Source organism: Saccopteryx leptura, chromosome 9, assembly GCF_036850995.1.
Source record: "Saccopteryx leptura isolate mSacLep1 chromosome 9, mSacLep1_pri_phased_curated, whole genome shotgun sequence".
NCBI lineage: Eukaryota > Metazoa > Chordata > Mammalia > Chiroptera > Emballonuridae > Saccopteryx > Saccopteryx leptura.
The window spans coordinates 3,056,733-3,082,489 of NC_089511.1; the positions used below are offsets into that span (position 1 = coordinate 3,056,733).

General features: G+C 53.3%; 2 protein-coding genes across 6 annotated transcripts in view; one reads left to right on the forward strand and one right to left on the reverse strand.

Annotated features, from left to right (window-relative positions):
- Positions 1 to 118: 118 nt before the first annotated feature.
- Positions 119 to 7,103, forward strand: ORC6 (origin recognition complex subunit 6). The gene is made up of 7 exons (XM_066349393.1): positions 119 to 421; positions 2,582 to 2,711; positions 4,011 to 4,174; positions 4,381 to 4,470; positions 5,175 to 5,287; positions 5,742 to 5,822; positions 6,344 to 7,103. Exons 1-7 carry the CDS (start codon positions 357 to 359, stop codon positions 6,469 to 6,471), a joined length of 771 nt encoding a protein of 256 aa, XP_066205490.1. The 5' UTR covers positions 119 to 356; the 3' UTR covers positions 6,472 to 7,103.
- A 3,973-nt stretch (positions 7,104 to 11,076) lies between these two features.
- The window catches only part of MYLK3 (myosin light chain kinase 3), an 84,335-nt gene continuing 69,654 nt past the window's right edge, over positions 11,077 to 25,757 (reverse strand). For all 5 annotated transcript variants that reach the window (XM_066349910.1, XM_066349913.1, XM_066349912.1 and 2 more), the window contains 9 exons: positions 24,926 to 25,031; positions 24,110 to 24,203; positions 23,567 to 23,676; positions 22,805 to 22,946; positions 18,248 to 18,318; positions 16,865 to 16,993; positions 14,582 to 14,734; positions 13,170 to 13,302; positions 11,077 to 11,901 (listed from right to left, as the gene is read on the reverse strand). In XM_066349910.1, coding sequence (XP_066206007.1) covers positions 11,842 to 11,901; positions 13,170 to 13,302; positions 14,582 to 14,734; positions 16,865 to 16,993; positions 18,248 to 18,318; positions 22,805 to 22,946; positions 23,567 to 23,676; positions 24,110 to 24,203; positions 24,926 to 25,031 — 998 coding nt within the window. In that variant the 3' untranslated portion in view covers positions 11,077 to 11,841. The remainder of the gene's footprint in view (positions 11,902 to 13,169; positions 13,303 to 14,581; positions 14,735 to 16,864; positions 16,994 to 18,247; positions 18,319 to 22,804; positions 22,947 to 23,566; positions 23,677 to 24,109; positions 24,204 to 24,925; positions 25,032 to 25,757) is intronic.

Sequence of the window (25,757 nt, forward strand, 5' to 3'; positions counted from 1 at the left end):
GAGGCGCCAGCCAGTCTCTCCACAATTTGCGAGGGGGCGTGGCCGCGCAGGGCAGCGGGGACTCGCCCGGAGACAGGAAGGAGACAGCCAGAGGGAAAGGCAGCATTTATCGAGTTTGTGAAAAACGTCGGAATGGAAGGAGTAGGGGCCACTCGTCTGACTACCTTGACGCGAGCACTCGGTGCGCACGCGCAGAAGGAAGACGAGGATTGGTTTAGGGGACGGCCTCACGTTCCTGTTTCAACCAATCCGGATGCAGCAGGGGGGTGGGGCCGGGCCGGCACTGGCTGGCGCAACGTCTGCGCGCGGGTTTCGTCGCCGCGAAGCTGTTGGCGCGTCTCTTGGTTGTGGGCGCCATGGAGTCGGGGCTGATCCCGCACTTAGCGCGGCGCCTGGGCGTCACCGAGCCCCGCGTGCTGAGGTGAGTCCGCCCGCGCACGCCGCAGCGGCCCCGGGCCCTCCCCAGGCGAGCCGCGCACCTTTCCCGCGGGAGTCAGGCCGGAACCCGTCCTGTCGGAGGCCCCCCGGAGCAGCGGGCTCCCCGGGCTGCACGCGGTCGGGGAGAGGGGACAGTCAGCTGCCTCGCGGGGGTCTGTTTGCGGAGGCGGACAGACGGGGTACAGGCCCCATGGAGGTCTCTGCTGGCGAGAGCCTCGTAGAAAGCAAAACAGTGACAGCCGGCGCGACGGGGATGGCAGCGCGGCCCGGCCAGCACGGAGGGCCGAGGGCGGGGGCGCTGGCCCTGAGACCCCAATGAGAGAAGGGGCCGACCTTGGACGCCGGGGGGCGAGCAGCCCGAGCAGAGGTAACGGACGGCCTGGGCAGAAGCCCCGAGGTGGGAAGGGCCGGGCAAGACCCAGAGGCGGGAGCAAAGCCCGAGGCTAAAGCGTGGGCAGCAGGACGGGGCCAGTCCGGGCGGTCAGCTGGGTCAGGGAGGGCGCGGAGGATGTGAACAGAGACCTTGGACTCGGTCGTCGTCTAGAACAGCGGCTTTCCCAGTGTGGTTCCTGGACCGGCGGCATCAGTGTCATCCTGACCCTGGTTAGGAAAGTCCATCCGCCGGCCGCACCCCATGCCCACCGATCAGAAACGCTGGGGGTGAGACCCAGCATCTGTTTTCACAAGCCCGGGGATGATTGCCTCCTGCATTCAAGTTCTGAAGCCATAAGCCTGACCGGGCGGGGCACAGTGGATAGAGCTTCAAACTGGGACGCGGGTTCGAAACCCGAGGTCACGGCAGGGGCCTGGGCTCATCGGCTTGAGCAAGGGGTCACTCGTTCTGCTGTAGGCCCCCCCTCCCCTCCCCGTCAAGGCACATATGAAAAAGCAAATCAATGAACATCTAAGGTGCCACAACGAAGAATGGATACTTCTCATCTCTCTCCCTTCCTGTCTGTCCCTATCTGTCCATCTCTCTGACCCTCTGTCTCTGTCAATAAATAAAGTTTTGAAACCATAAAAGTGGTCCGCAGGTCCAGCTGCCTGCTGTGAACAGTCAGTAATCGTAAGACAGTTGCTAATGGCAAAAGAGAGGGGTTTATTCAAGTGACAGCCAGCTGAGAAGATGGGGAAACGCCTGTCCTCAAAAACCCATCTTCTTCCTTTGATGCGGGGGGGGGGGGGGGGGGTTGAGAAGGAGCAGGAATAAGCAAACTGGAATAAAGGAATCACTAAGAAGGGGTCAAGAGTTCTTTACTGTTGGACTCAGCACAGTTGGCTCATATGAGTAGAAGAAGGCCAGTACGTCTAAGCTGGCATATCTGAAGGTCAGAATTTCTTTGGTTGTCACAGGAACTGAAGCTAGCAAGTAACTTATAAACTACAGTTTTTGTTTTGTGTAACAAGTGCCCATAGATTCCTGCAGTCAGACTCTCCTCTTGGCCTTGAGTGAGGATCAGAACTGCACGCCTCAGTGTGGTGGGAATGAGGGGAAGCAGATGGGAAGTGTAGCTCCGGCTAATGTCTGTTCTTCTTGCGTGGATGTTCACCCTAGATGTGCGTCAGCCAGAGGGAAACGGGCCTCTCTACTGTAGCAGGAGGCTGGCCAGAGGTGGAGGGAGAGGACTGACCATATATATTTGATTTGTTATGGAACATAACATTACCAAACTACTAATGTTAAGTCGCAGTTATAAGAGGAACAAAGTGGACTTAACATTTTACAGGAATTCTTTTATAAGCTTGTTTTGTTAGTACATTATCTTTTAGCTCTATTTTGTGGCTAGTCAGACCAAGAACAGTAAGTCATTAATAGAGCATATTTATTCCCAGTTACAGTTTGAAAGCCACTGACGTAGAGGAAGGGATGAAAAATAATGGAGCCCTGGTAAGACCGGCTGGCCTTCGTGATGGTCCATGCTTGTTCCAGGAATGGAAGGAAGGAAGAAGGGTTGTTTTCGCCTGAAAGTAATACTTGATCGTAGTGGTCTCTAGAGTCAGAGAACCGTGTCCTCCCCCAAGGATGTTTCATTGCCAGCCCAGGCTCAGAATCAAGTCTACTAGGCTGGATTCCTTGTTACCCCAAAGTGCTGGACCAACTCCTAGAAAAGAATTTTAGTGAATGTGTTGCCCTTGTGTGCAGGAAAGCGGAGGAGTACTTGCGACTGTCCCAGGTGAAGTGTGCTGGCCTGTCTGCGCACACCACAGAGACCAGCAGTGCAGTCATGTGCCTGGACCTGGCGGCTTCCTGTATGAACTGCCCCTTGGACAGGGTAAGCAGGTCCCACCGATTTCTGGTTGGATTAGCCCATTGAAACTATGTAGAGTTTTAGAATTCTGACTATTGTTATATTCTAGATCAGTGGTAGTCAACCTGGTCCCTACCGCCCACTAGTGGGCATTCCAGCTTTCATGGTGGGCAGTAGCGGAGCAACCAAAGTATAAACAAAAAGACAGATTTAACTATAGTAAGTTTTATAAAGATTTATTCGAAAGTACTTGGTAAGTAATTATTATTATATGCTTTAACTTGTTGTACCTCTGCTTTATAAATTTTATAAAGTTACTTCCCCACTTTATAAATCACCATTACGCCTGACCTGTGGTGGCACAGTGGATCAAGTGTTGACCTGGAAACACTGAGGTCGCCGGTTCAAAACCCTGGGCTTGCCTGGTCAAGGCACATATGGGAGTTGATGCTTCCTGCTCCTCCTTTCTGTCTGTCTGTCTCTCTCTCTCTCCTCTCTAAAATGAATAAAAAATATTTTTAAAAAATATAAATCACCATTACTGTGGAACTGGTGGGCGGCTAGAAAATGTTACTACTAACAGAGATACAAAAGTGGGCGGTAGGTATAAAAAGGTTGACTACCCCTGGAATAGATGAACTTTAAAACCATTGTGTCAGGTTGAACAAAAAAAAAAAAAAAATGCATTTGCACCATTCTCTTTACTGTGTAAACTCAAGGTCACCTACCATGCTGCTGCTGTCCTCCTAAAGCACATACTTCGTGGCCCCTGTATGCTTTTCCGCCCATATCCCTTCGTGGACCCTGTTTCTTTCCTGTTTTCCCTCTCTTCTCCGGGCCCCTCCTGCACACACTCCCCTCCCCCGGTCCTTCCTGACTTCCCTCCTTTTCCCCGTGATGCTCACACTGGCACCTGCATTGTGGAGTGAGTGACCCTGTGGGCGTTTCCTGCCTTCCCTCCTTTTCCCAGTGATGCTCACACTGGCACCTGCATTGTGGAGTGAGTGACCCTGTGGGCGTTTCCTGTCCCTCCTTTTCCCAGTGATTCTCACACTGGCACCTGCATTGTGGAGTGAGTGACCCTGTGGGCGGTTCCTGTGTTTGTATAGCCTGGCTGAGCAGGCTGTTGTCCTGTAAATTGCGCGTGTGTATGACTCCCGCAGTGTGAGCTGCTGGAGCAGCTCTTCATGCTGAGAGAATGACTGTTTTTTGACAAAATGCAGCCAAACCTCTAGGAAGAGTGACTTGCCACAGAATTAATTTTGAAGAGTTGAGGCACTGATATAAACAACTTAGGATTCATGTGTGTGTTTCCTTCCAAAGGCTTATCTGACTAAACTCTCTGGTTTGAGCAAGAAGATGTATCCGAGCTGTCTTAAATCTTTTGAGTGTTTACTGGGCCTGAATTCAAACGTCAGCATAAGAGACCTGGCTGTCCAGTTCAGCTGCACAGAAGCAGTGAGCTTGGCCGCAAAGGTGCTGCAAAGGTACGGACGTAAGGGACCCCAATAGAGATTTATCCTGACACAAAAATCCAGCGTCCTGTTAACTTCCAGTGTTAAAGAAGTAACAAATATGCTAAAGTAGCAGAACTCGTCTCTTCTACGTTTAAATAGCTTTTTAGATCTGATGTGCATTAGTCCCCGTGAAACACTGTTTCCTGACCAGTCGTGCAAACGCTGCTCTCCCGCAGCTACGAGTCCAGTCTCCCGCGGGCACGGCAGGAGGATCTCGACCTATCCAGGCCACTCTTCACCGCCGCCGCGCTGCTCACGGCCTGCAGGTGAGTTAGTTGTCTTCTTGGGGCCTCCTTCCCCCGGAATGCTTCTGTTCTACCTACTTCAGCCTTGGTGTGTTTTTCATATAAATAATAGGAGAACGAGGGCCCAGTCACCAGACTCCTCGTTTGCCCCACAGCATACCGAGCACCTGACAGTCACGCTGCCCCGGAAGCCTGCGCCCTGCAGGGCAGCGGCAGGCAAGCAGAGTGCTCCCACTGCGGGCTTGCCTCTCAGAGCTGACGGGGCCTGCCATCAGAACGAGTCGTTTGTGATTGGTCATTTAAAAAAAAACAACACTAATTTTTTATTTTATATACTTTTTTACTTGAAAGGCAGGGAGGCAGAGAGATAGGCTCCCTCATGTGCCCTGACCAGATCCACCTGGCAAGCTCTGTCTGGGGCTGATGCTCTGCCCATCTGGGGCCGCTGCTCTGTTGCTTGGCAACTGAGCTATTTTTAGCACCTGAGGTGAGGCCATGGAGCCATCCTCAGTACCTAGTGCCACTCAGTTGAACCATGGCTGCAGGAAGGGGGGAGGGGAGAGAGAAAAGGGGAGGTGTAGAAGCAGGTGATCATTTCTCCTGTGTGCCCTAATAGAGAATCGAACCCAGGACTTCTACATGACAGGCTAATGCCCTACCACTGAGCTAACTGGCCAGGGCCTATACTGGTCTTAAGAAGAGTAATTTGTCAAAATCTTTTGTAGGATTTTAAAGCTAAAGGTGGATAAAAGTAAAATGGTAGCCACGTCTGGTGTGAAGAAAGCCATATTTGATCGACTGTGTAAACAACTAGAGAAGATCGGGCAGCAAATTGACAGTGAGTATGAATTCCGTATTCCAAGACCGTGTCGTGTGAACACATGGAAACCTGCCAGGAAGAGTCGTCCTTTCAAACTGCAATGGCTGCTTTCTGAATTCATGTTTCATGGGGACCAGATAGGTTTCAGTGAGAAAATAGTTTTTTTCTACTGTTCCATTAAAGTAGCTTCATAACTGTGGATCTGTGAATCCACGCCTGGAAAACAGGCCTCCTGTTGCCACGCGTTAGCGTTGAGCACCGGCCTCCGTGCACGTGAGCGGGAAGCGAAGCGCTTGTCAGTTCTGACCAGAGAAGCCAGGGAAGAGAAGGGCACGGCCGTTTGCTCTGCCCTTTGTCCTGTAGTTGGTCTGCCAGGGAATCTGGTTTTTGTCTGTTGTCCAGAATAAGCCCGGGTACTAAAACGGAGGATAGGAGGAATATGAACCTTGCTGACACTTTGTTTCCCTTCAAGGAGAGCCTCCAGACTCGGGAGACTCAGGCACTCCGCTGTGGAAGAAAAAGAAGACGGCGGCTGAGCAGCCTCCAGGAAAGGGTAAGGAGGGCGGGCGTGCACAGGCACTGCCAGCGGGCACCGGGGTTCATGCGGGGAGCGGCCCGTGCGGCTCGGCCACACGCTGCATGGAGGTGCCATGTCCTGAGCCATGGCTGAAGCCAAACTGCTTGGTCCACATCCTGCTTCAGCACCTGCTGCTGTGATCTCAGGAACGTCACTTCATTTCTGAGAGCCCCGCTTTCCAAATCTACAGGAGGTGGTTAAGGTTAGCACCCCTTCCTAGAGTGTGATGAGGTCCAGTGAGGTGATGCTGTCGCAGTGCTCGATCCAGGGCCCGTGGAGCACAGGCTCTGTGCTTGGTAAATGTCACCTGTCGTCAGGGGTCTTGGATGCTTGGAGCAGACAAGCGAAAAGCTGATGTGTTAGCTGCTGTTCTCACTTTGCATTTCAGGGTCTTATAAAGTAGACACTTGAAAGAAGTTTGCCTTTTTTTTTTTTTTTTTTTAAACCTCATATGTAAACAAGAATTTTGAAACACTTGCACAATGTTTCTCTGGCAGAAACGGAGAAGGTGGTAGAAGTCCCACGGAAACCACAGAGCGACGAGGCCCTCACACTGGACTACGAGGAGTGGAAGAGGCGGATCCTGGAGAACGCTGCCCGAGCCCTGGAGGTCAGCGCCGAGTGAGCTCAGCGTGCGGGCCGCGGGGCCACAGAGCCCGGCCTGCCGCTCCACGCAGGGGGGTGTGCCTGGGAGTTTGGTTTCCGCTTTTATAACAGCGACCTTAAGACTCACCAGCAGCAAGGACACCGGCACTGGGGCTGAGTTCCGGGCAGCACGCTCACCAGCTCGGCCACAGTCCCGGTCAGCAAAGCCCCGCTCCCCACCGGCCGGCACGCCTGGAATTGGAGTCATTTTACTTTTTTAAGCAAAACACATGTCTCCTGTCCTAATGGAGTCTTGTAGGCTGTACTTAATTCAGTTTTCTGTGTAAATTTCTTGGTTTGATTAAGTATGTGTTACGATGTAAGTTAATAAATATGCTTTTATGTGTGTTCAGGTTGCCTTTATCACCAGTGAAGAATGCAGCAAAGTGTTTGCATCCAGTGTTAAAAACCTATTCAGAATGGTTATCTACAATAGGGCAGCAGCTCCCTTTTCCTGCTCCAAGTCAGACCCCTGCCTGGGGCAGGACCCGAGGGCTGACCTGAGGTACCCGCTCTGGTTAATGGGCTACGGCTAAAGAGACACCACAAACAATCCCAACGCAGCCCGTGCCCAGCGAGCCCTGACGAACAGGCCCAGGCCACACGCTGCTGTTTACGTCCTGGCTCTGACACTTGGCCCTGCAGCGTTCAAACCCTTGGAGGGCCTCAGTTTCCTCACAAAATGGAGATATTATCTACCTGTGAGAATAGAGGTGGTCCTTGTAGGGTGTGTGGCACTCAGAAGGCATTCACGACAGCAGCTCATTATTCCTTTAAAATGGAGAAAGTGGGAGGAAAACTAAAGTAATAAACACAGAAAGGAGTCCTCCTCGTTTGTTTTGAGGAGGTGTGTAATTTGTCTTTATTTGGTGCTGAGGTTTAGATTTCTAGCCTTAGATCAAAAAGAGTCCACTTATCAGGTAAAACTAAGCAAATTCACTTTATTTAAAAACATGTAAAATAAAAGTCAACATCTCACCCATTCCAAGTGTGCGGTTCGTCACGCGGAGGACGTCCACATTGTTGACGACACTGGTTTCCAGAACTCTTCGTCTTGCAGAGCTGACTGCCCGTCAGGCATCCCCTCCCTCCCCGGGGCCCCGGCAACACCTTCTCTGTGTCTCTGAGCCTGACATGCCTCGTGTCAGTGTCAGCGGGGTCACACAGTGCTCATCCATTTGTGTCTGGCTCCTTGCACTGCACACAGCGACCTCGAGGATCACCGGGCTGTAGCGTGTAACGTGTAAAGGAGTCTCCTTCCTTTCTAAGGCGGAGTCGTCCTCCGCTGAACGTAGAGGCCACGCTTTGCTTGTCTAGTCATCGACCAATGGAGGACGTGTGGGTTGCTGCCACCTTGTCTGTTATGAATGCTGCTGTGAACAGGGGTGTACAAATATCTTCGAGAAAGCTTGAGAACTGAATCACATATGGCAGTGCTGTTGTCAGATCTGAGGCCCTCCGTGCTGCTTTCCACAGTGGCTGCCCGTCTCACACTCCCGCCAACATGCAGAGGGTCCCAGTCTCCACCGCGTCGTCTGCACTGCCTTTCTGATGTGTGGGCGGCAGCCACCCTTGCGTGTGTAAGGAGCCGTCTCGTGGTTTTGACGTGCATTGCTCCCGTGACCACTGGGCGCTGTTCCGTGCGCTTTCGGCCACCTGTGTATCTTCTGTGGGAAAAGGTTCGAGTTTTTGTCCATTTTTGAATCGGGTTGCTTTTGTTGCTGAGTTGTAGGAGCCTTTGTACAGTCTCGATGTTAAACTCTTATCAGATGAATGATTTGCAGATACTTGCTCCGTCTGAAGTTCTTTCACTGTTGATTCCGTGAGAGTTGAAGGACAACTGCTGTTCCTGACTCTCCCCCTTAAACATACATGGGGATTACTGTGATTATCTGGACCGCGGCAGGTACTTGGTTGTTTCTGAAGTGACTTGTGGGGCAGAGGGACTGCCTGGAAGCGGTCTCGTCCAAACGCTGGCCGAGGGCAGGGACTGTTCCTACAGCAGCTCCTGAGCGGTCACACTGCCGGCCACGGAGCCACTGCTTCCTGAGCCCCTCTGCTCTGCTCCGCTCCTGCTGTGAAGGCATTCTGGAAGCCGGGTTCTTGAACAGTTCCTCATGGTTTAAAACCTTACCATAAAACTTTTCCAACAGACAACAGGAATGAGGACAGTGTGAGGACACCACGAACCTATCACCCAGGACCCGGCAGTTCATGAGGACCTGCCACCCCTCCCTGCCTGACGATGTGTCTCACTTTTGGCCCAAGGTCGTGTGACCTACAACAGAAGGAACCTCATCGCCATCCTCAGACAACACCAGTGGAAAGTCTGTCATCAAACATGCCATTTAGAATCACATTGGTCCTGGGTATCTCGAATTCTTCACGCGAATCGGAGTCAAAGCAAGGTCCGTACTTGACAATGGGGTGGCTAACTTTTACTTACAAAGCAATAGGTGCTCACATTAAAAAGAAATCAAATGATAAAAAGTGGAGTTCCCCATCTCCCCATCACCCACTCTCCACACCTCGCTGTTCAGCTTCTTGCATGTCCTAGGAAATACCAGGGTACAGACGACAGGTATCTCCACAGACAGGACGATGCCACACGCACACGTTCTGTGGAAAGGCTATCAGCACAGACGTCACTTTACCAGCTGCGGGGCGCTCCCCTAGGGACACGTGGCAGACTTGACGTTAGCTAAGCCCACGCCGGCAGGCACGCACAGGTTGTCCATGGGCCATTCGCAGTGTCAGAACGAATATTGTGCATAAATCGCAGTCCGCTTGTTCAAGTTTTGCTGAGGGATAAATTTCTGGAAGTGGAATTGTAAGATGGAAGTGTGGCCCTGGCCTGGTAGCTCGGTGAGTTAGAGCATCTGTCCTGAAGCTCAAGAGGTTGCCGGTTCGATCCCCGGGTCAGGGCTCATTCAGGAGCAGGTCCATGTTCTTGTCTCTCTCTTTCTCCCTTCCTCCCTTCCTCTCTCACATCAATAAATAAAAATTTTTAAAAAAGACTGGCCTGACCAGGCGGTGGTGCAGTGGACAGAGCATTGGACTGGGATGCAGAGGACCCAGGTTCGAGACCCCAAGGTCGCCAGCTTGAGCGTGGGCTCATCTGGTTTGAGCAAAGCTCACCAGCTTGGACCCAGGGTCGCTGGCTTAAGCAAGGGGTCACTCGGTCTGCTGAAGGCCCACGGTCAAGGCACATATGAAAAAGCAATCAATGAACAACTAAGGAGCCGCAATGAAGAATTAATGCTTCTCATCTCCCTCCCTTCCTGTCTGTCTGTCCCTATCTTCCTTCTCTCTGTCACACAAAAAGAAAACTAAAAGAAAGTGTGGGCAAAACTTTTATTTGGGTCCATATCCATCAAAAGTGGAAGAATCCCGTTTCCCCATAGTCTCCCCAACCTGCTGGGTGAAAGCAGTGTCCCCGACTGCCTTCGAGTCTCGGTGGCCAGGAGTCGGCAGCGCCTGTTCCCTCACATGGAAAAGTGCCACTAGAAGTGATTGACACTGCCACAGTCACCACCTGAAAATGTCTTGAGCAAAGTCCACAGCAGCAGAGTAGAGAACTAGAAATATCCAAAAACTTAAACCTTCGTAAAAGCTTTGAACCCTGGCCAGGTAGCTCAGCTGGGTAGAGCATCATTCGGACGCGCGGAGGTTGCCAGTTTGATCCCCAGTCGGTACACAGAGGAACAGCTTGATGTTCCTATCTTTCTCCCTTCCTTTCTCTCTCAAGTCATTTTAAAAAATTCAGGGCCCTGGCCGGTTGGCTCAGTGGTAGAGCGTCGGCCTGGCGTGTGGGAGTCCCGGGTTCGATTCCCGGCCAGGGCACACAGGAGAGGCGCCCATCTGCTTCTTCACCCCTCCCCCTCTCCTTCCTCTCTGTCTCTCTCTTCCCCTCCTGCAGCTGAGGCTCCACTGGAGCAAAGATGGCCCGGGTGCTGGGGATGGCTCCTTGGCCTCTGCCCCAGGCGCTAGAGTGGCTCTGGTCGCAACAGAGCGACGCCTCGGAGGGGCAGAGCGTCGCCCCCTGGTGGGCATGCCGGGTGGATCCCGGTCGGGCACATGTGGGAGTCTGTCTTTCCCTGTTTCCAGCTTCAGAAAAATACAAAAAAAAAAAAAAAATTCAGAAAGAAGAAGCTTTAGAACTTCAGGTAAGGGAGGCTACAATCCACATTCCCACCTTAAGGGGACTTCAGAGAAAAACTGTTTCTGTACGTACAAAACAACAGCATTTTGGGAGGAGGGTATATAATTTGGTAGATAAAGGATTCTCCCTCTGTCTGCCCTCCCAATAAAGAAGCCACTAACCACATGTGGGTAGTAAGCACTTAACACTATCGAATACACTATCGAATTTCTAATTTTCTTTTAAATAAACCTAAAACTGGATACTTAATTCAATGATTAGAAAATGTGGGAGAGTTCAAACAACTTGAGTATTTTTTCCACGATTTTATGAACTCGACATACAAGTGAAAAGTATGTCTGATGGAAACCTAGCCTGTGAATTGAAGAACTGAAATGTCCTTAAAGTGTAAACCCTACACCAGATTTTGGAGACTGAGTATGAAAAAAAAAAAAAAGAAAAAGAATACAAAAATACAAAGTAGCTCATTAATTTCACGTTGGTTACCTATGGAAGTGATGCTCTCGATTTATTGCAAAAATGAACTGAAATCCGTTTCACCAGGTTTTTGTTTTGAAAGGAGCTATTAGACATTTTTTTTATAAATTATGTGTGCGACTCATATGATATTTCTGCCAGATGTGCTGCTGTAGATCCAGGCAACTGAAAAGGGAGCACAGGGTAACACAGGCTGGAGGATCCCTCCCCCACAGTCCACAGGGAGCACAGGGTAACACAGGCTGGAGGATCCCTCCCCCACGGTCCATGCTGCTGGACACCAGAGCCGGCCGTACAAGAACACATCAGCCCAGCCTGGAGCGGAGCGGAGTTCCAGAACCACTCAGCACGGAGGGAGACGATGCCAGACAGAGGCGTCCTACGTGACAGTCCGTCCGGTTCCTTGACCAGCGCGTTTCAGAAACCCAGTCTGACCCAGCCAACAGCTTTCCTGCCTAGTTCAGCATGCCCACACCCCCCAAGGAGGAGGCCCACTTGCAGGGGAAGACGGCTTTACAAACGAGATCTAAGGCCAAGGACACGTCCTGAAGGCGCTTTTCTATGTGGCCCACAAGCAAGGCTGCCGCCACAACCTTTTCTTTATTTTTATTTTTTACAAAGTGAGTGGGACCAATACTAGCAAACGGCTGGGTTCTGTCAAATCATGAGTCATCACGTCACCTCTCTCAATGCTTTCTCGGACCCCGAGCATTAGGGACAAGATGGAAATTTCTTTAACCTGTTGGCAGCAGTCACCACGTGGAAATGTTTCTTGAGATAAGGAGAGAAAAAAAAAGGAGGGGAAAAAAAGCATATTTTTAGACCAAGTGTTTTAAGAGAAACAATAAAAGGACGTGAGCAAGTTAGGCACTTGGGTTTCTTTTAAAACAGAGAACCTAAGGCCTGACCGGTGGTGGTGCAGTGGACAGAGCATCGACCTGGGACGCTGAGGTCCCCGGTTCAAAACTGAAGTCGCTGGCTTGAGTGTGGGCTCATCCAGTGTGAGCGCAGGCTCAGCAGCTTGAGCTTGAGGTCATCGACCTGATACCAAGGTCACTGACTTAAGCCCAAAGGTTGCTGGCTTGAGCCCAAGGTCACTGGCTCGAGCAAGGGGTCACTGGCTCAGCTGGAACCCCTGGGTCAAGGCACATATGAGAAGCAATCAATGAACAACTAAGGTGCCATAACTACGAATTGATGCTTCTCATCTCTCTCCCTTCCTATCTTTCTCTGTCTGTCTCTCTCAAAAAAAACAAACAACAAAAAACAAACAAACAAAAAAACCCCAATAGTCTAAAAAGAAAAACGAGATTCTAGCAAACTTAAAGTGGGACAGTCACATGACTTTCATGGGCCTGTTCAGAGCAAGTCTGAAGTAAAATGATATGTTATCGTTCTCACATGGATAACAGCCCACCGGGGGTTCATGAAATCAAATCACTGGGTTATGACCAGGATTTTGGGGAATGAACCCAAATATCAGAGAACACATCAGAGCGCATCACACGTGGTATCTGCGTCCCGGTTGTGTGTGTCTGGCTGCCTGTGCTGGTTCCCCCAGCAAAGCACTTTGTTTGTTTTTTTTATCAAGGCTCTGAGTCAATATCAAAATGTTGGAAAACAAAAAACAAGAAAATTACAAGAAAAGAAATAAAAAACACACAAAAACAGAAATGTTGGGAGGGCCACTCCCCCGGGCGACAGCGGGTTTTCAGATAGTTGGCGTCCTTGGTACCAAAGCGTTCTGTTGTAGACAAGATCACACAGCTTCCACATCGAGCTCGCCCAGCCCCTGCGGGCCCCCAGCTGCAGCCAGCACAGGACATGTGCGCTGACCCGTCCTGTCCCCTCGGGGCCACGTGAGTACGGACTACATACCACGTGTACGCCCCATCATTGTGGGTCAGTCCGTGGCTTTTCTTTTTTTACTTGAGCCTAACAGGTTTGGAAAACAAAACTTCCTATTTTAGAATCAAAACGTAAGTAGAGGTTTAGCAACAGCCCTTTCAGAGGACGCGTTAGAAGACACACACAGATACCTTCCACTTCCTGTGAGTCAGGTACTTCTGCAGCAGCAGCTGCGACTTGAGGCAGGCGTTGGATTTGGAAGCCCGGGCGGGCAGACTGCTCAGCCACGCGTGTTTCAGGCACTGGGTGGCGCTCATCCTGCAGCTGTGAAAGCAAACAGCCGCCGGCACGTTTAGTTGCTGTTGCCGGTACAGGTCCGGGAGGGTCAGAGTAATCCCCCGGCGGGCTCACGCCACGTCCTCATGTCCAATCCCCCCCAGAAGTGCAGGGAAGTCGCCAGCAACTCGTCCCCAGACCTCTGTGGAGGGACAGTGTCTCACAGCCCTAGGGGCAGGGGCGTTGAGGCTGCACTGCAGTAATAGGCCAGTGGCGCCCAGAGCAGCTCTTAGGAAGTAAAAGAAAGTGAGCTTTGAAGGGAGCTCATCTCTCCTCCCAGAGAACAATGTCAGTTTGTTCCTCGGGACTGGGGATATTTTCCCTCCGGTAAGCTTTCACAACCAGGAACAAACACACTGTAGAGGCCAGGGAACCATGCGCTGTCTCAGAGCCCAGACCCTGGGGCCACCCCTGGGCCGCTCTCCATGTCCAAGAACAGAAAACTGACGTGGACATGGCCGCTGAAAACGAAGGCTTCCGCATCAGAAAACGGGGTCTCCTGGCCTTTATTCTGGGGAAGAACAACTGCACGGCACACCTTCTTTTCAACATCAGCCTATTAAAATTGATAACCTGGAGGCCCTGGCTGGGTGGCCCAGTGGTAGAGTGCCAGCCCAGTGTGTGGATGTCCCAGGTTCGATTCCCAATCAGGACACACAGGAGAAGTGACCATCCATTTCTCCATCCATCCCTCCCCCTCCCCTTCTCTCTCTCTCTCTCTCTCTCTCTCTTCTCTCTCTCTCTCCTCCTCCCACAGCCATGGCTCCATTGGTTCAAGCACATCGGCCCCAGGAGCTGAGGATGGCTCCATGGAGCCTCTGCCTCAAGCGCTAACAATAGCTTGGTTGCAAGCATGGCCCCAGATGGGCAGAGCATCGGCCCCAGACAGGGGTTGCTGGGTGGATCCCAGTCAGGGCGAATGCAGGAGTCTGTCTCTTTATCTCCCCTCCTCTCACTTGGAAAAAAAGAAACATAATAATAGTAACAAAGCTATAATATAACAAAAAAATGATGACCTGGAAATGGAACTAACCTATAAACAGGGCCCTTTCTACAACTCCGTCTAGATTTTACACTCCGAGGTGTTTTTAAAATTATTTCCTTCATCAATTTCCCTGCTATCTTGTTTGCTCCCAAGAAGTGGCCGTCTGAGAAATCCCAGACAGATGGGTCCACAGGGAAGGGCCTGCCCGGCACAACTGGCCATCCCATCCCCAGTCTGCAGTCCCCACCAGAACGCTCCAGGAGGAACACACAATCCAGGTACCTCTTCTCTTTGACCAGCAACCGGGACACAAAGTCTTTGGCGTCTTCCGACAGCCCCTCGAAGGAGTTGGCATCGAAATCCCAGCAACAGTTCACGATGTAATTCATGGTCTCAGCATCTGTTTCCCCTAGAAACGGGGACAAACCGCTGAGTCTAGGAGGAGAGAGAGGACGGTCAGTACCTGGAAGCCACGTCTGCCGACACACGTCTGCGGGACGGGACAGAAACGGGTCCTACAAGGTTCAAGCAGAACTAACCGGAACCAAGAGGGTTCAACAGAAAGAAAAAACACCCATTGCTTCGGCCCAGGAAGGGGAGGTCGGGGAGGAGCAGAAGGAAGGCTGACCGTTGAAGGCAGGACGAGTGTGCGAGTAAATCCCGTCAGTCACGCTCACCTCTGCCCCTCACCCTGCAGTGCAGAGCACACCGGGGCCCCACCCGGCAAGCCCACGTGTCAGGTACACACCGGTTTCCTGTAAACAGCTCTGCATGTCTCTGAGACATCCAGGCAGGTGTAGATACTCCCCAGGCCTCGGGGCCAAAGGGGCACTGGGCTCTGGCTCCTCTAGAGGCGGGGCACAGAGGCGGGGCACCCCACTGGCCGGTGGGGACCTCAAACTTCCCCGTCTGGTGCAGCACACACACACAGTGTGGGGACACGGTCACAGCCGTGCCATCAGGATAAGACTGGAGCAAAGCATGACTTCATCGGGCCTGGGACCTTCCAGGTGAGTCCACACACTGGAGGGTGTGCAGCCGGGAGCAGATCTCTCGGCCCACAGGACACAGGGGAGGCCCACAGGACACAGAGGAGGCCCACAGGACACAGAGGAGGCCCACAGGACACAGGGGAGGCCCACAGGACACAGAGGAGGCCCACAGGACACAGAGGAGGCCCACAGGACACAGGGGAGGCCCACAGGACACAGAGGAGGCCCACAGGACACAGAGGAGGCCCACAGGACACAGGGGAGGCCCACAGGACACAGAGGAGGCCCACCCTAACTGTCCAGCTGGCCCACAGGACACAGAGGAGGCCCACGGGACACAGAGGAGGCCCACAGGACACAGAGGAGGCCCACAGACACAGAGGAGGCCCACAGGACACAGAGGAAGCCCACCCTAACTGTCTGGCTGGCCCACAGGACACAGAGGAGGCCCACAGGACACAGAGGAGGCCCACCCTAACTGTCCGGCTGGCCCACAGGACACAGGGGAGGCCCACCCTAACTGTCCGGCTGGCCCACAGGACACATGGTGTACAAAGGAGGCACAGGTCCGATGGCGTGGCCAGGGGTCCCACCCTTGTTGGGGACCGAAAGCCAACAGGGTCTCTGCAGTTTAGATTTTTGGGGGACAGAGGTGTGGGGAGCTGGTGGTAAGCTGACAGTCTGCCCAACCCCCCACCTCACTTGTTCTGTGAAGTTGCTAAAGACTATTTTTTTCCACACCTCCATGTTAGCTGTGGTGCTGGATTGTTTATACTCAGTTCTATCCCCCAAGTCCCTCGGAAAGACTGGAGGCGATTTCCTTCTTATCCTTTGTCTTGTGAAGTTAAGATGTTATGTATGGTGGGGGTTTTCTGCACTTGGTAGAATTCTTGGGTTGCCTTGGAAATGTGATCAGAGATCTCTTTGATTTGCTAATGGGCTCACTTTGCCCTATAAATAAAGCAGGCAGAGGGGTGGAGAGCGCTCTGTTCTTGCCACCAGCATTGCAGAGACCTTCCCACCCCATCCTTTTTCTCTTTAGTTCTATTTTCTTAATTCTGTGCCGTTCCCAATCAGGACCTGGAATTACTAGCCGTGCTGGTCCCTGGCACGCCCTGCCCACCCCCCTCACTGCCTCCCACCTCTACAGTCCACCTGCATGTCTTGGCTGGAAGCTTTCTCACCAGCGGGGCCAAAGTTTCAGGAATCAGTGCCACTGGGATCAGCCCACAGGCAGTACCGGGTCAGCGCCGGTGAACGCATACCCCGTCTCCCAGGGATCGGCCCCCAGGCAGTACAGGGTCAGCGCCGGTGAACACATACCCTGTCTCCCTGGCCCCTCCGTGGAGAACAGAGGAAGTGAATGTCCATGGCAGGTCCCAGAGCTCCCTTGAGGGTTACACTCATTGCTCACAGGGGGGACTGTCTGCCTTCCTTCCCGCCTCACCTCTCCTTTCTTCTCTGAAGTGTTTTCTGGACACACCTCCCCAGTAACCGACTCCCACTCTGATTTCTGCTGCTCCCAAGGGTACCCCAACTAAGACAGATGGCCCTGCCCGCACTGGGCACTCACAGCATGTAAGTGATGACGCCCACACTCCACATGTCGGTGGGAAACGAGACAAACTCGTAGTTGACAACTTCCGGGGCCAGGAACTCAGGAGTGCCGAAGTTCACCTTCAGCTTCTCCCGAGGCTTGTACCTGGGGAGGGACGGGGGTGGTGAGGACCCCGGGAGCACACGTGGAGGCTGGGGCTGATGCCGGTGCAGCTAGACCTTGCCAGACTCCACAGCCCACCACTCCCGGGAGTCATCACCCTCCTGCCCCCAATTTCAGGCTTTCCTGAGTCCACGGGGAGAATCAGAAAGCCACGGTCCTCGCCTCCCCAGGCTTCACAACGTGAGAAGGAGAGAAGATCAGAATAGCACACTCAGCACAGGGCCGCATGCAGGAGCGCAGACTGGGTGGTGCTGTGTGACGTGTGCAGTGCGGCTGGACTGGGGTGGCTCTGACGTGTGCGTGTGGGGTTCATCGTGTGGGCAGTGGGGGAGGCTTTGCATGTGCAGGACGGGGTGTCTATGGGAAATTTCTGTTTCTTCCCCCCAGTTTTTTCTGTGATGTTAAAACTTCTTTAACATCAAAGTGTCAATCAGAAAAACATAATGGGAACTTCCGATTTGCCAGGCATCATGTGACGGACAGCTACTCCAGCCAATGCCGAGAGAGCTGAGAACCCGCCCCAGGGGCGCAGGCTGTGGTCGGAACCCTGCGGAGGCTCAGAAATCCTCACACACCAACCGGGCCACACAGGGGCCAGATGGCAGCGCTGCACTGCACTAGGCCTTGGCACTTTAAGGGACTTGGAGATGGTTCACCAGGACGCATGAGGCTGACTTTCTGCGCTGACACGTGACAACCTGACCACCCTCCATCGATGGCTCTGTCATACATTATTTCACTCCACCTTCACACCTGCCCATCAGCAGGGACCTCATTTGTCACCCTGTCCCCAGGACCTCGCCCAGCCCTGCGTGGCCCAATCACTCCTCCACGGTGCCAACCACACGGCCACATACACACTTTCCTATTTAACCCAGTCATTTCCTGCAGGGCAGGGATGGTGATGGAGACATCACACAGCCCAGGACACCCTGGGTCCAGGAGGCTGGGGCAGGGAATAGAATGAACCTGCTGGAGACTCCCTTTCAGGGTCCCCCCTTTAACCATCACTCCCCTCTCTGCTCGCACAGGTGGTGTGAAGAGGAAGCAGAGCCCACGGCAAAAAGCTGCCCCCTGGGGTGGTCACAGGCTAAAGCGACCAGCCTCCTCTTCAGAGACCTTTCGTATGTCACTCCCAATACTAAAAAATCAGCTGAGCTGTAGGTAACCACGCCAGGAGAGCCAGGCAAGGTCCCCAAGGAGCTCGGTCAAAGTGCCAAAACACAACCCCCTTACCTTCTGGCCAGCCCAAAATCAATGATCTTTATTTGGTGTCCTGTCTGATTGACACACAGTATGTTCTCCGGCTGCAAAAGAAAGAGAAGTCTACTTAGGCTCAATCAACAGCTAAGAGAAGGTCTGCAGCTCCCACACTTACCTGTCAGGGGCCTCATCTTTCCTGCCTCCCAGGGAAATAAATGCCTCAGAGCAGCCCTACAGGAATGGAGGGATGGATGGATTGATGGTGGGTGGATGGATGGGTGGATGGGTGGATGGGTGGATGGATGGTGGATGAATGGATAGATGATGGATGGATAGATGGATGGACAAATGGATGGATGGATAGTGGATGAATGGATAAATGATGGATAGATGGATGGATGGATGGATAGTGGATGAATGGGTGAATGGATGGATGGATAGTGGATGAATGGATAAATGATGGATAGATGGATGGATGGATAGATAGTGGATGAATGGGTGAATGGATGGATGGATGGCTGTCTGGATGGATAGAAAAGCTAGATGACAAGATCATATCATCAATGAACAGAGAGTTTTATTTCTTCCTTTCCAATCTGAATGCCTTTGCTTCTTTTCCTGCCTATGTGCCCTTGTTAGAACCTCAAGTACACTGTTTAGTAGAAGTGGCAAGAGCAAACATCCTTGTCTTCTTCCCGGTCGTAAGGAGAAAGCATTCCACCATTTCCCACAGATGGCCTTTATCAGATTGAGGACGTTCTATACCTAGTTTGCTTACTGTTCTCATCATGAAAAGCTGTTCAGTTCTGTCAACTGCATCCACTGAATGGATTGTGTGATTTTTGTCCTTTCTCCTCTTCTGACGGCATACTTCATTGATTTACTTCCATGTTAAACCAAGCTTGCATTCAAGGGATAAATCCCACTTTGTGATGTGTATAACCCTTTCTAGATGCTGCTGTGTTCAATCTGTTAATGTTTTGTTGAGGAATTCTGCGTCTACACTCATAAGGGGTGCTGCTCTGTAGGTTCCCTTTCTGGTGGTGTCCTTGGTTTTGATATGAGGATAAGACAGGTCTCATAGAAGGAGACAGCAAGCGCTCCCTTCTAGTCTACTTTTTGGAAGAGTTTGTAACGGTTGGTGTTATTCTTCTTGACACCTTTGTTAGAATTCACCAGGGAAGTCATTTTGGCCTAGGCTTTTCTTTGTGAGTAGTCTTTTAAACTAATTTATCACTTCTTGAGTCAGTTTTCAGTAGTTTGTATCTTTTAGGTTTGCAGATATTCGGTATATACAGAAAATTTTAAAGACTCCCCCAGAAGAGTATAGAACTTAAAAAGAAATTCAGTAAATTTTCAGGACACAAAAGCAATGTACAGAAGTTAGCTGCATTTTTGTACATAAGAATCTACTGGAGGCCCTGGCTGGTTGGCTCAGCGGTAGAGCGTCGGCCTGGCGTGCGGGGGACCCGGGTTCGATTCCCGGCCAGGGCACATAGGAGAAGCGCCCATTTGCTTCTCCACCCCCACCCCCTCCTTCCTCTCTGTCTCTCTCTTCCCCTCCCGCAGCCGAGGCTCCATTGGAGCAAAGATGGCCCGGGCGCTGGGGATGGCTCCTTGGCCTCTGCCCCAGGCGCTAGAGTGGCTCTGGTCGCGGCAGAGCGACGCCCCGGAGGGGCAGAGCATCGCCCCCTGGTGGGCAGAGCGTCGCCCCTGGTGGGCGTGCCGGGTGGATCCCGGTCGGGCGCATGCGGGAGTCTGTCTGACTGTCTCTCCCCGTTTCCAGCTTCAGAAAAATAAATAAATAAATAAAATAAGAATCTACTGGAAAGAGAAATTAAGAAAATAATCCCATTTACAACTGATCAAAAAGAATAAATACTTGATAAATTTAACCAAGTTGCTGAAAGATCTGTGTACTAAAAACTGTGAGATACGGGTGACAGAAATTGAAGAAGGCATAAATAGATGGAAAGGTATGTCGTGCTCATGGACTGGAAGACTTAATGTTGTTAAAAGGCCCAAATTGCCCAGAACAATTGACAGATTCAATGCAATCCCTATCAAAATTCCAGCCTGACCAGACGGTGGTACAGTGAATACAGCAGCAGACTGGGACACGAGGACCCAGGTTTGAGACCCTGAGTTTGCCAGCTTGAGCATGGGCTCATCTGGTTTGAGCAAGGGTCACCAGATCGAGCCCAAGGTCGCTGGCTTGAGCAAGGGTCACTTGGTCTGCTTTAGCCCCCCGGCCAAGGCACATATGAGAAAGCAATCAATGAACAACTAAGGTGCCACAATGAAGAACTGATGCTTCTCATCTCTATCCCTTCTTGTCTGTCCCTATCTGTCCCTCTCTGTGACTCTCTCTGTCTCTGTCACAAAAAAATTATTTATTTTTTAAAAAATGTGTGTGTGTGTGTGTGTGTATTCCAATGGCACTTTTCAAAAAAATAAAACAAGCTATGGTAAAATTTGTGTGGAACCGCAAAAGCCAGCCCCTGAACAGCCAAAGCAATTTTGAGAAAAACTAAGCCAGAGGTAACATTACAACTCTTGGTTGCAAACTATATTATCAAGTTATAGTAACCAAAACAATATGGCATTGGCATAAAAATAGACACACAGATCAATGAAACAGAATAGAGAGCCAAGAGATAAATCCATATGAGAGAAAGGAAGAAAGAGAGAGAGAGAGAAGAAAAAGAAGAAAAAAGGAAGGAAGGAAGGGAGAAAGGGAGGGAAGAGGGAAGGAAGAAAGGAAGGAAGGGAGGGAGGGAAGGAAGGAGGGAAAGAAGGAAGGAAGGAAGGAAGGAAGGAAGGAAGGAAGGAGGGAGGGAGGGAGGGAGGGAGGGAGGGAGGGAAGAAAGGAGGGAAGGAAGGAAGGAGGGAGGGAGGGAGGGAGGGAAGGAAGGAGGGAAGGAAGGAAGGAAGGAGGGAGGGAGGGAGGGAGGGAGGGAAGAAAGGAAGGAAGGAAGGAAGGAAGGAAGGAAGGAAGGAAGGAAGGAAGGAAGGAAGGAAGGAAGGAAGGAAGGAAGGAGGGAGGGAGGGAGGGAGGGAGGGAGGGAGGGAAGGAAGGAGGGAGGGAGGGAAGGAAGGAGGGAAGGAAGGAGGGAGGGAGGGAAGGAAGGAGGGAAGGAATGAATGAAGGAGGGAGGGAGGGAGGGAAGGAAGGAAGGAAGGAAGGAGGGAGGGAGGGAGGGAAGGAAAGAAGGAGGGAAGGAAAGAAGGAGGGAAGGAAGGAAGAAAACGGCTGCTAGGTGTCAGTGCTTACTGACTGTGAAGCCAACATAAGGAAGTGTACACATTTGTTCGATGGGGCATCACAGGGCCCTTAAAGAGGATGAGGAAGGATGTCTACAATGTCCTGTGAACTAAGAAAGGCAAATTTACAGACCAGACACAACCTGATTCCGTCTGTGTGCTCGCCAACCTGCTGGTACAGAGGCTTCTCAGCACAGAGACCACACGTGAAGCACTTTCTCTATTTCATACACTTCGATGCTGTCTGTATGTGTGACCAAAAACATGCATTCCTATGCTAATTTTTAAAAAACAGTAATCGCCTGACCAGGCGGTGGCGCAGTAGATAGAGCATCAAACTGGGATGCGGAAGGACCCAGGTTCGAGACCCCGAGGTTGCTGGCTTGAGCATGGGCTCATCTGGCTTAAGCAAAAAAAAAAAAAGTGCACCAGCTTGGAACCACAGTCACTGGCTTGAGCAAGGGGTCACTCGGTCTGCTGGAGGCCCGTGGTCAAGGCACATATGAGAGAGCAATCAATGAACAACTTAGGTGTCCCAACGAAAAACTGATGATTGATGCTTCTCATTTCTCTCCATTCCTGTCTGTCTGTCCCTCTCTCTGACTCTCTGTCCCTGTAAAAAAATAAAAAAATAAAATTATAAAAATAAAATAAAATAAACACTAATCTTTTTTTTTTTTTTTTTTTTTGTATTTCTCTGAAGCTGGAAACAGGGAGGCAGTCAGACAGACTCCCACATGCAACTGACCGGGATCCACCCGGCACACCCACCAGGGGGCGATGCTCTGCCCATCTGGGGCATCGCTCTGTTGTGACCAGAGCCACTCTAGCGCCTGGGGCAGAGACCAAGGAGCCATCCCCAGCGCCCGGGCCATCTTTGCTCCAATGGAGCCTCGGCTGTGGGAGGGGAAGAGAGAGACAGAGAGGAAGGAGAGGGGGAGGGGTGGAGAAGCAGATGGGCGCTTCTCCTGTGTGGCCCTGGCCAGGAATCGAACCTGGGACTTCCACACGCCAGGCCAACGCTCTACCACTGAGCCAACCGGCCAGGACCATAAACACTAATCTTAAAGATAGTTTCAAAAAATAAAAATGCTTGCATCACTTAATCTTGAAGTACAGCCTACAGAGGTGAGTCAGCCAATGTGGCAAAACCGAGGCTCAGAGCGCGAGCAGGACTTGTCCGCCCCGACTGCAGAACTAGGAGGCGGCAGGGAGCCGGAACGAGGGCCGGGCTGTCTGCTGATGGCGCTCTCCAGGCCGGGAGAGCGGCAGAGGCTCCAGAACCAGCCCCCCCCGGCCCCGCCCCCCGCCCGGAGGGAGCCTGACCTTGAGGTCCAGGTGCAGGATGTAGTGCTGATGCAGGTAGTGCACGCCCTCACAGATCTGCTTGGTGAACAAGATCACGTCCAGTTCGGTCAGGTGGTACTTCTCGTCGGTGATCCGGTCAAAGAGCTCGCCCCCGTCCACGCTGCCAGGGCACCGGGAGAGGCAGGCACCAGGCTCAGAGAGGCTCTCGAAGGACTCGCCCGCCCTCAGCACCAGCCCAGGCGAGCCCAGCCCGAGGGGGCCGCTGTCCTCTGGGCTCTGATGGGGGACCGGGCTCTGCCCCCTCCCAGCTCAGAGGGTCAGAGGGAAGACTGGTCTGCTGACCAGCAGGTCGCTCCCGGGGCCCTCGGCCGAGGCTGTAAAATGTGTCTACGGGGGCCCGTGGGTACCGACAAGGCGTGAACCCCAAGTGGGCAAATCAGACCCATTTCCAGCCGGAAATACGGGCCCAGTGGGACTAGATCTTCAAGAAGAGTCAGAGGCCGAGATTTTAATGTGAAACTTCCCAATTTTCAACTGCTAATAAGCAAATCAAAATTACTAAAAAATTGTGTAGGCCCAACTGACATCTATCTGCAGGTCCAGTCAGGCTCGCTGGCTGGCTGGCTGCTGCTTTGGGACAGATGGTCCCGTCCTCCACGCTCCCCACCGGAGGTCACGCAGAGGGGGTGACGCCGCTCCCGGGATGTCCCAGAGAGGAGAGGAAGGAGAGGTTGGCCTGGACCCCGGGCCCCAGGCCCCCAGCCCGCCGCAGACACTCACTACTCCATGACCAGGGTGAACCTGTTCTTGCCCTCGAAGGCATCGTAGAGCTGTATCAGGTTGACGTGGATCAGCTGGTTCATGACGCTGATCTCGTTCATGACGTCCTCCTTCCGGAGCCAGAGGGGAGGGGTTTCCGAGCAATGGGTCAGGAGGAGGGGCCGGCTGCGGGCACGCCTGTGCAGGCATGTGCCCACCCCACACCCTGCTTCCCGCCCTCATTCCAGGCCCCTTCGACTCCCCACCCAAAACGGGGTCTTACGACAGACCCACCCACCTCCCAGATCGGAAGCCTGAGGCCCGAGAAGGAAAGCTGGGGACTGGGAGGACCCTGTCACCCAGGGTGCCAGGTGACCTGCCAATGGGGGTTTGGGAGTCCTGCAAAACAGGCAGGAAAGGCGGCCGGGTTTCCTGCTTGGCACGGAGGGGTCTGGGGAGTTGGGGCCCAAGGGTCCGGGGAGTTGGGGCTCAGGGGGCTGAGAAGGGCGTGAACGTGTCCTGAGCCCGACCAGAGGCCACGCCAGGCCGGGGCAGACGCCTCACCCGATCCTTGGCGCTCTTCACTTTGATGATCTTGGCCGCCAGCAGGAGGCCTGTGGACTTCTCCGTGCACCTGTGGACCTGACCGAAGCGGCCCCTGCAGGCACCAGGACAGCGGCTGAGAGCCCAGGAGGCTCTCCGGAACAGGGCGGGCCACCCTGCCCCCCACGTTCTGGTCCCATCCCTCCTCCGCACACGTCGCGGGGGTATCTGCACCCCACAGGTACCCAGGTCATCACCCCCAGTCCACACACCCTGCCTAAAACCTCGACGAGAACCGCTTCACCCCGTGCACGCGGGCTGTCCTGCACCCGCTTCACCCCGAGCACCCGGGCTGTCCTGCACCCACTTCACCCCGAGCACCCGGGCTGTCCTGCACCCGCTTCACCCCGAGCACCCGGGCTGTCCTGCACCCGCTTCACCCCGAGCACCCGGGCTGTCCTGCACCCGCTTCACCCCGAGCACCCGGGCTGTCCTGCACCCGCTTCACCCCGAGCACCTGGGCTGTCCTGCACCCGCTTCACCCCGAGCACCTGGGTTGTCCTGCACCCCAGGACATCCCGTCACCCCACAGCACCAGGCCGAGCCTCATCCTGGAGGATGTCCTTCTCACCCCACCCCCTGCGGGTCCTCCTGTGCTCTGGGGGCGGTCCTCTTAACCCCCCTCCCTGTGGACTGTCCACTCACTGCCCGGGGTGTCCCGCCCTGGCCCTGGCTCTAGAGAACTGCCCGGCGGCCCCCGCCCCCGGACAGCTATGCAGGTTCTCTGTCCTCGGCCCTCCCACGCCTGCCCGTCCGCAAGGCCGAAAGCCCACCTACCCTCCCAAGACTTCAGTCTGGCACACGCTGTACCCCGCTGAGGCCGAGGTCTCCCTGACGCTCACAATGCGGTGCTCGAAAGGGGCTGGCGGGGCTGGACTGTCATCTGTTCAGGGGACAGTGGCCCGTGAGCCTCCCACGCTGCAGCCCCACCTCCAGCCACCTGTCCCAGAGCCACTCGGTTCAAGTGACCACGCCTTCGTCCTTCGCAAGGATCATCTGGCTCCCGTCACCCACTTGGTGGAGGTGGAAGCGGGGTCCCAGAGAGGTCGGGTGACACAAGGTCACACAGTGAGTCTATGACGAGACGGGATTCCGACCTACGTCCCCCAGGACCTATGACACTGCTCTGTGCGTGAGGAGGGGGCAGGTCCAGTCCACAGATGTCCTGGGACTGGGGCGGGGCGGCCGCGGGAACCGGAAGGCACTGGAGCCGGCCAACCTCGGACTGCGCTGACAGGACGGACTGGGCTACAGTAGCCAGCGAGGGTGGGGCCAGGGGAGCAGCCGGAGACCCCCACCCCCAACCCCTGCTCCCCGCTCCTTGAGCCCTTGGACGTCCCTTGGGGCCCGTGACGCAGCGCAGGGGCCAGTCCCGGGTGGACTGGGGACAGCGGTCTGGAGGGGAAATGGTGCCAGTACTGGGAAGGAAAAATGGGTTAGGATTTTTTTTTTTTTACATCTTGGCCTTCAGAGGTGACAGGAAACTAGAAAGGTTACGTGAAATAGGGTCGAGGAATAAAACAGAGTCCACCACACACACGAGACACAGCGACAGAAACCCGTCCGGCGTCAGGCCGGGAATCACGGCCAGGAATCCGCCGTGGAAGCG

Excerpts from the sequence above, each read along its gene's own strand:
- ORC6 (XM_066349393.1), top strand. The coding sequence starts at position 357 with ATGGAGTCGGGGCTGATCCCGCACTTAGCGCGGCGCCTGGGCGTCACC. Across the intron at positions 422-2,581 it reads ACCGAGCCCCGCGTGCTGAG|GAAAGCGGAGGAGTACTTGC; the intron begins GTGAGTCCGCCC and ends CCTTGTGTGCAG. Across the intron at positions 4,471-5,174 it reads GCGCTGCTCACGGCCTGCAG|GATTTTAAAGCTAAAGGTGG; the intron begins GTGAGTTAGTTG and ends AATCTTTTGTAG.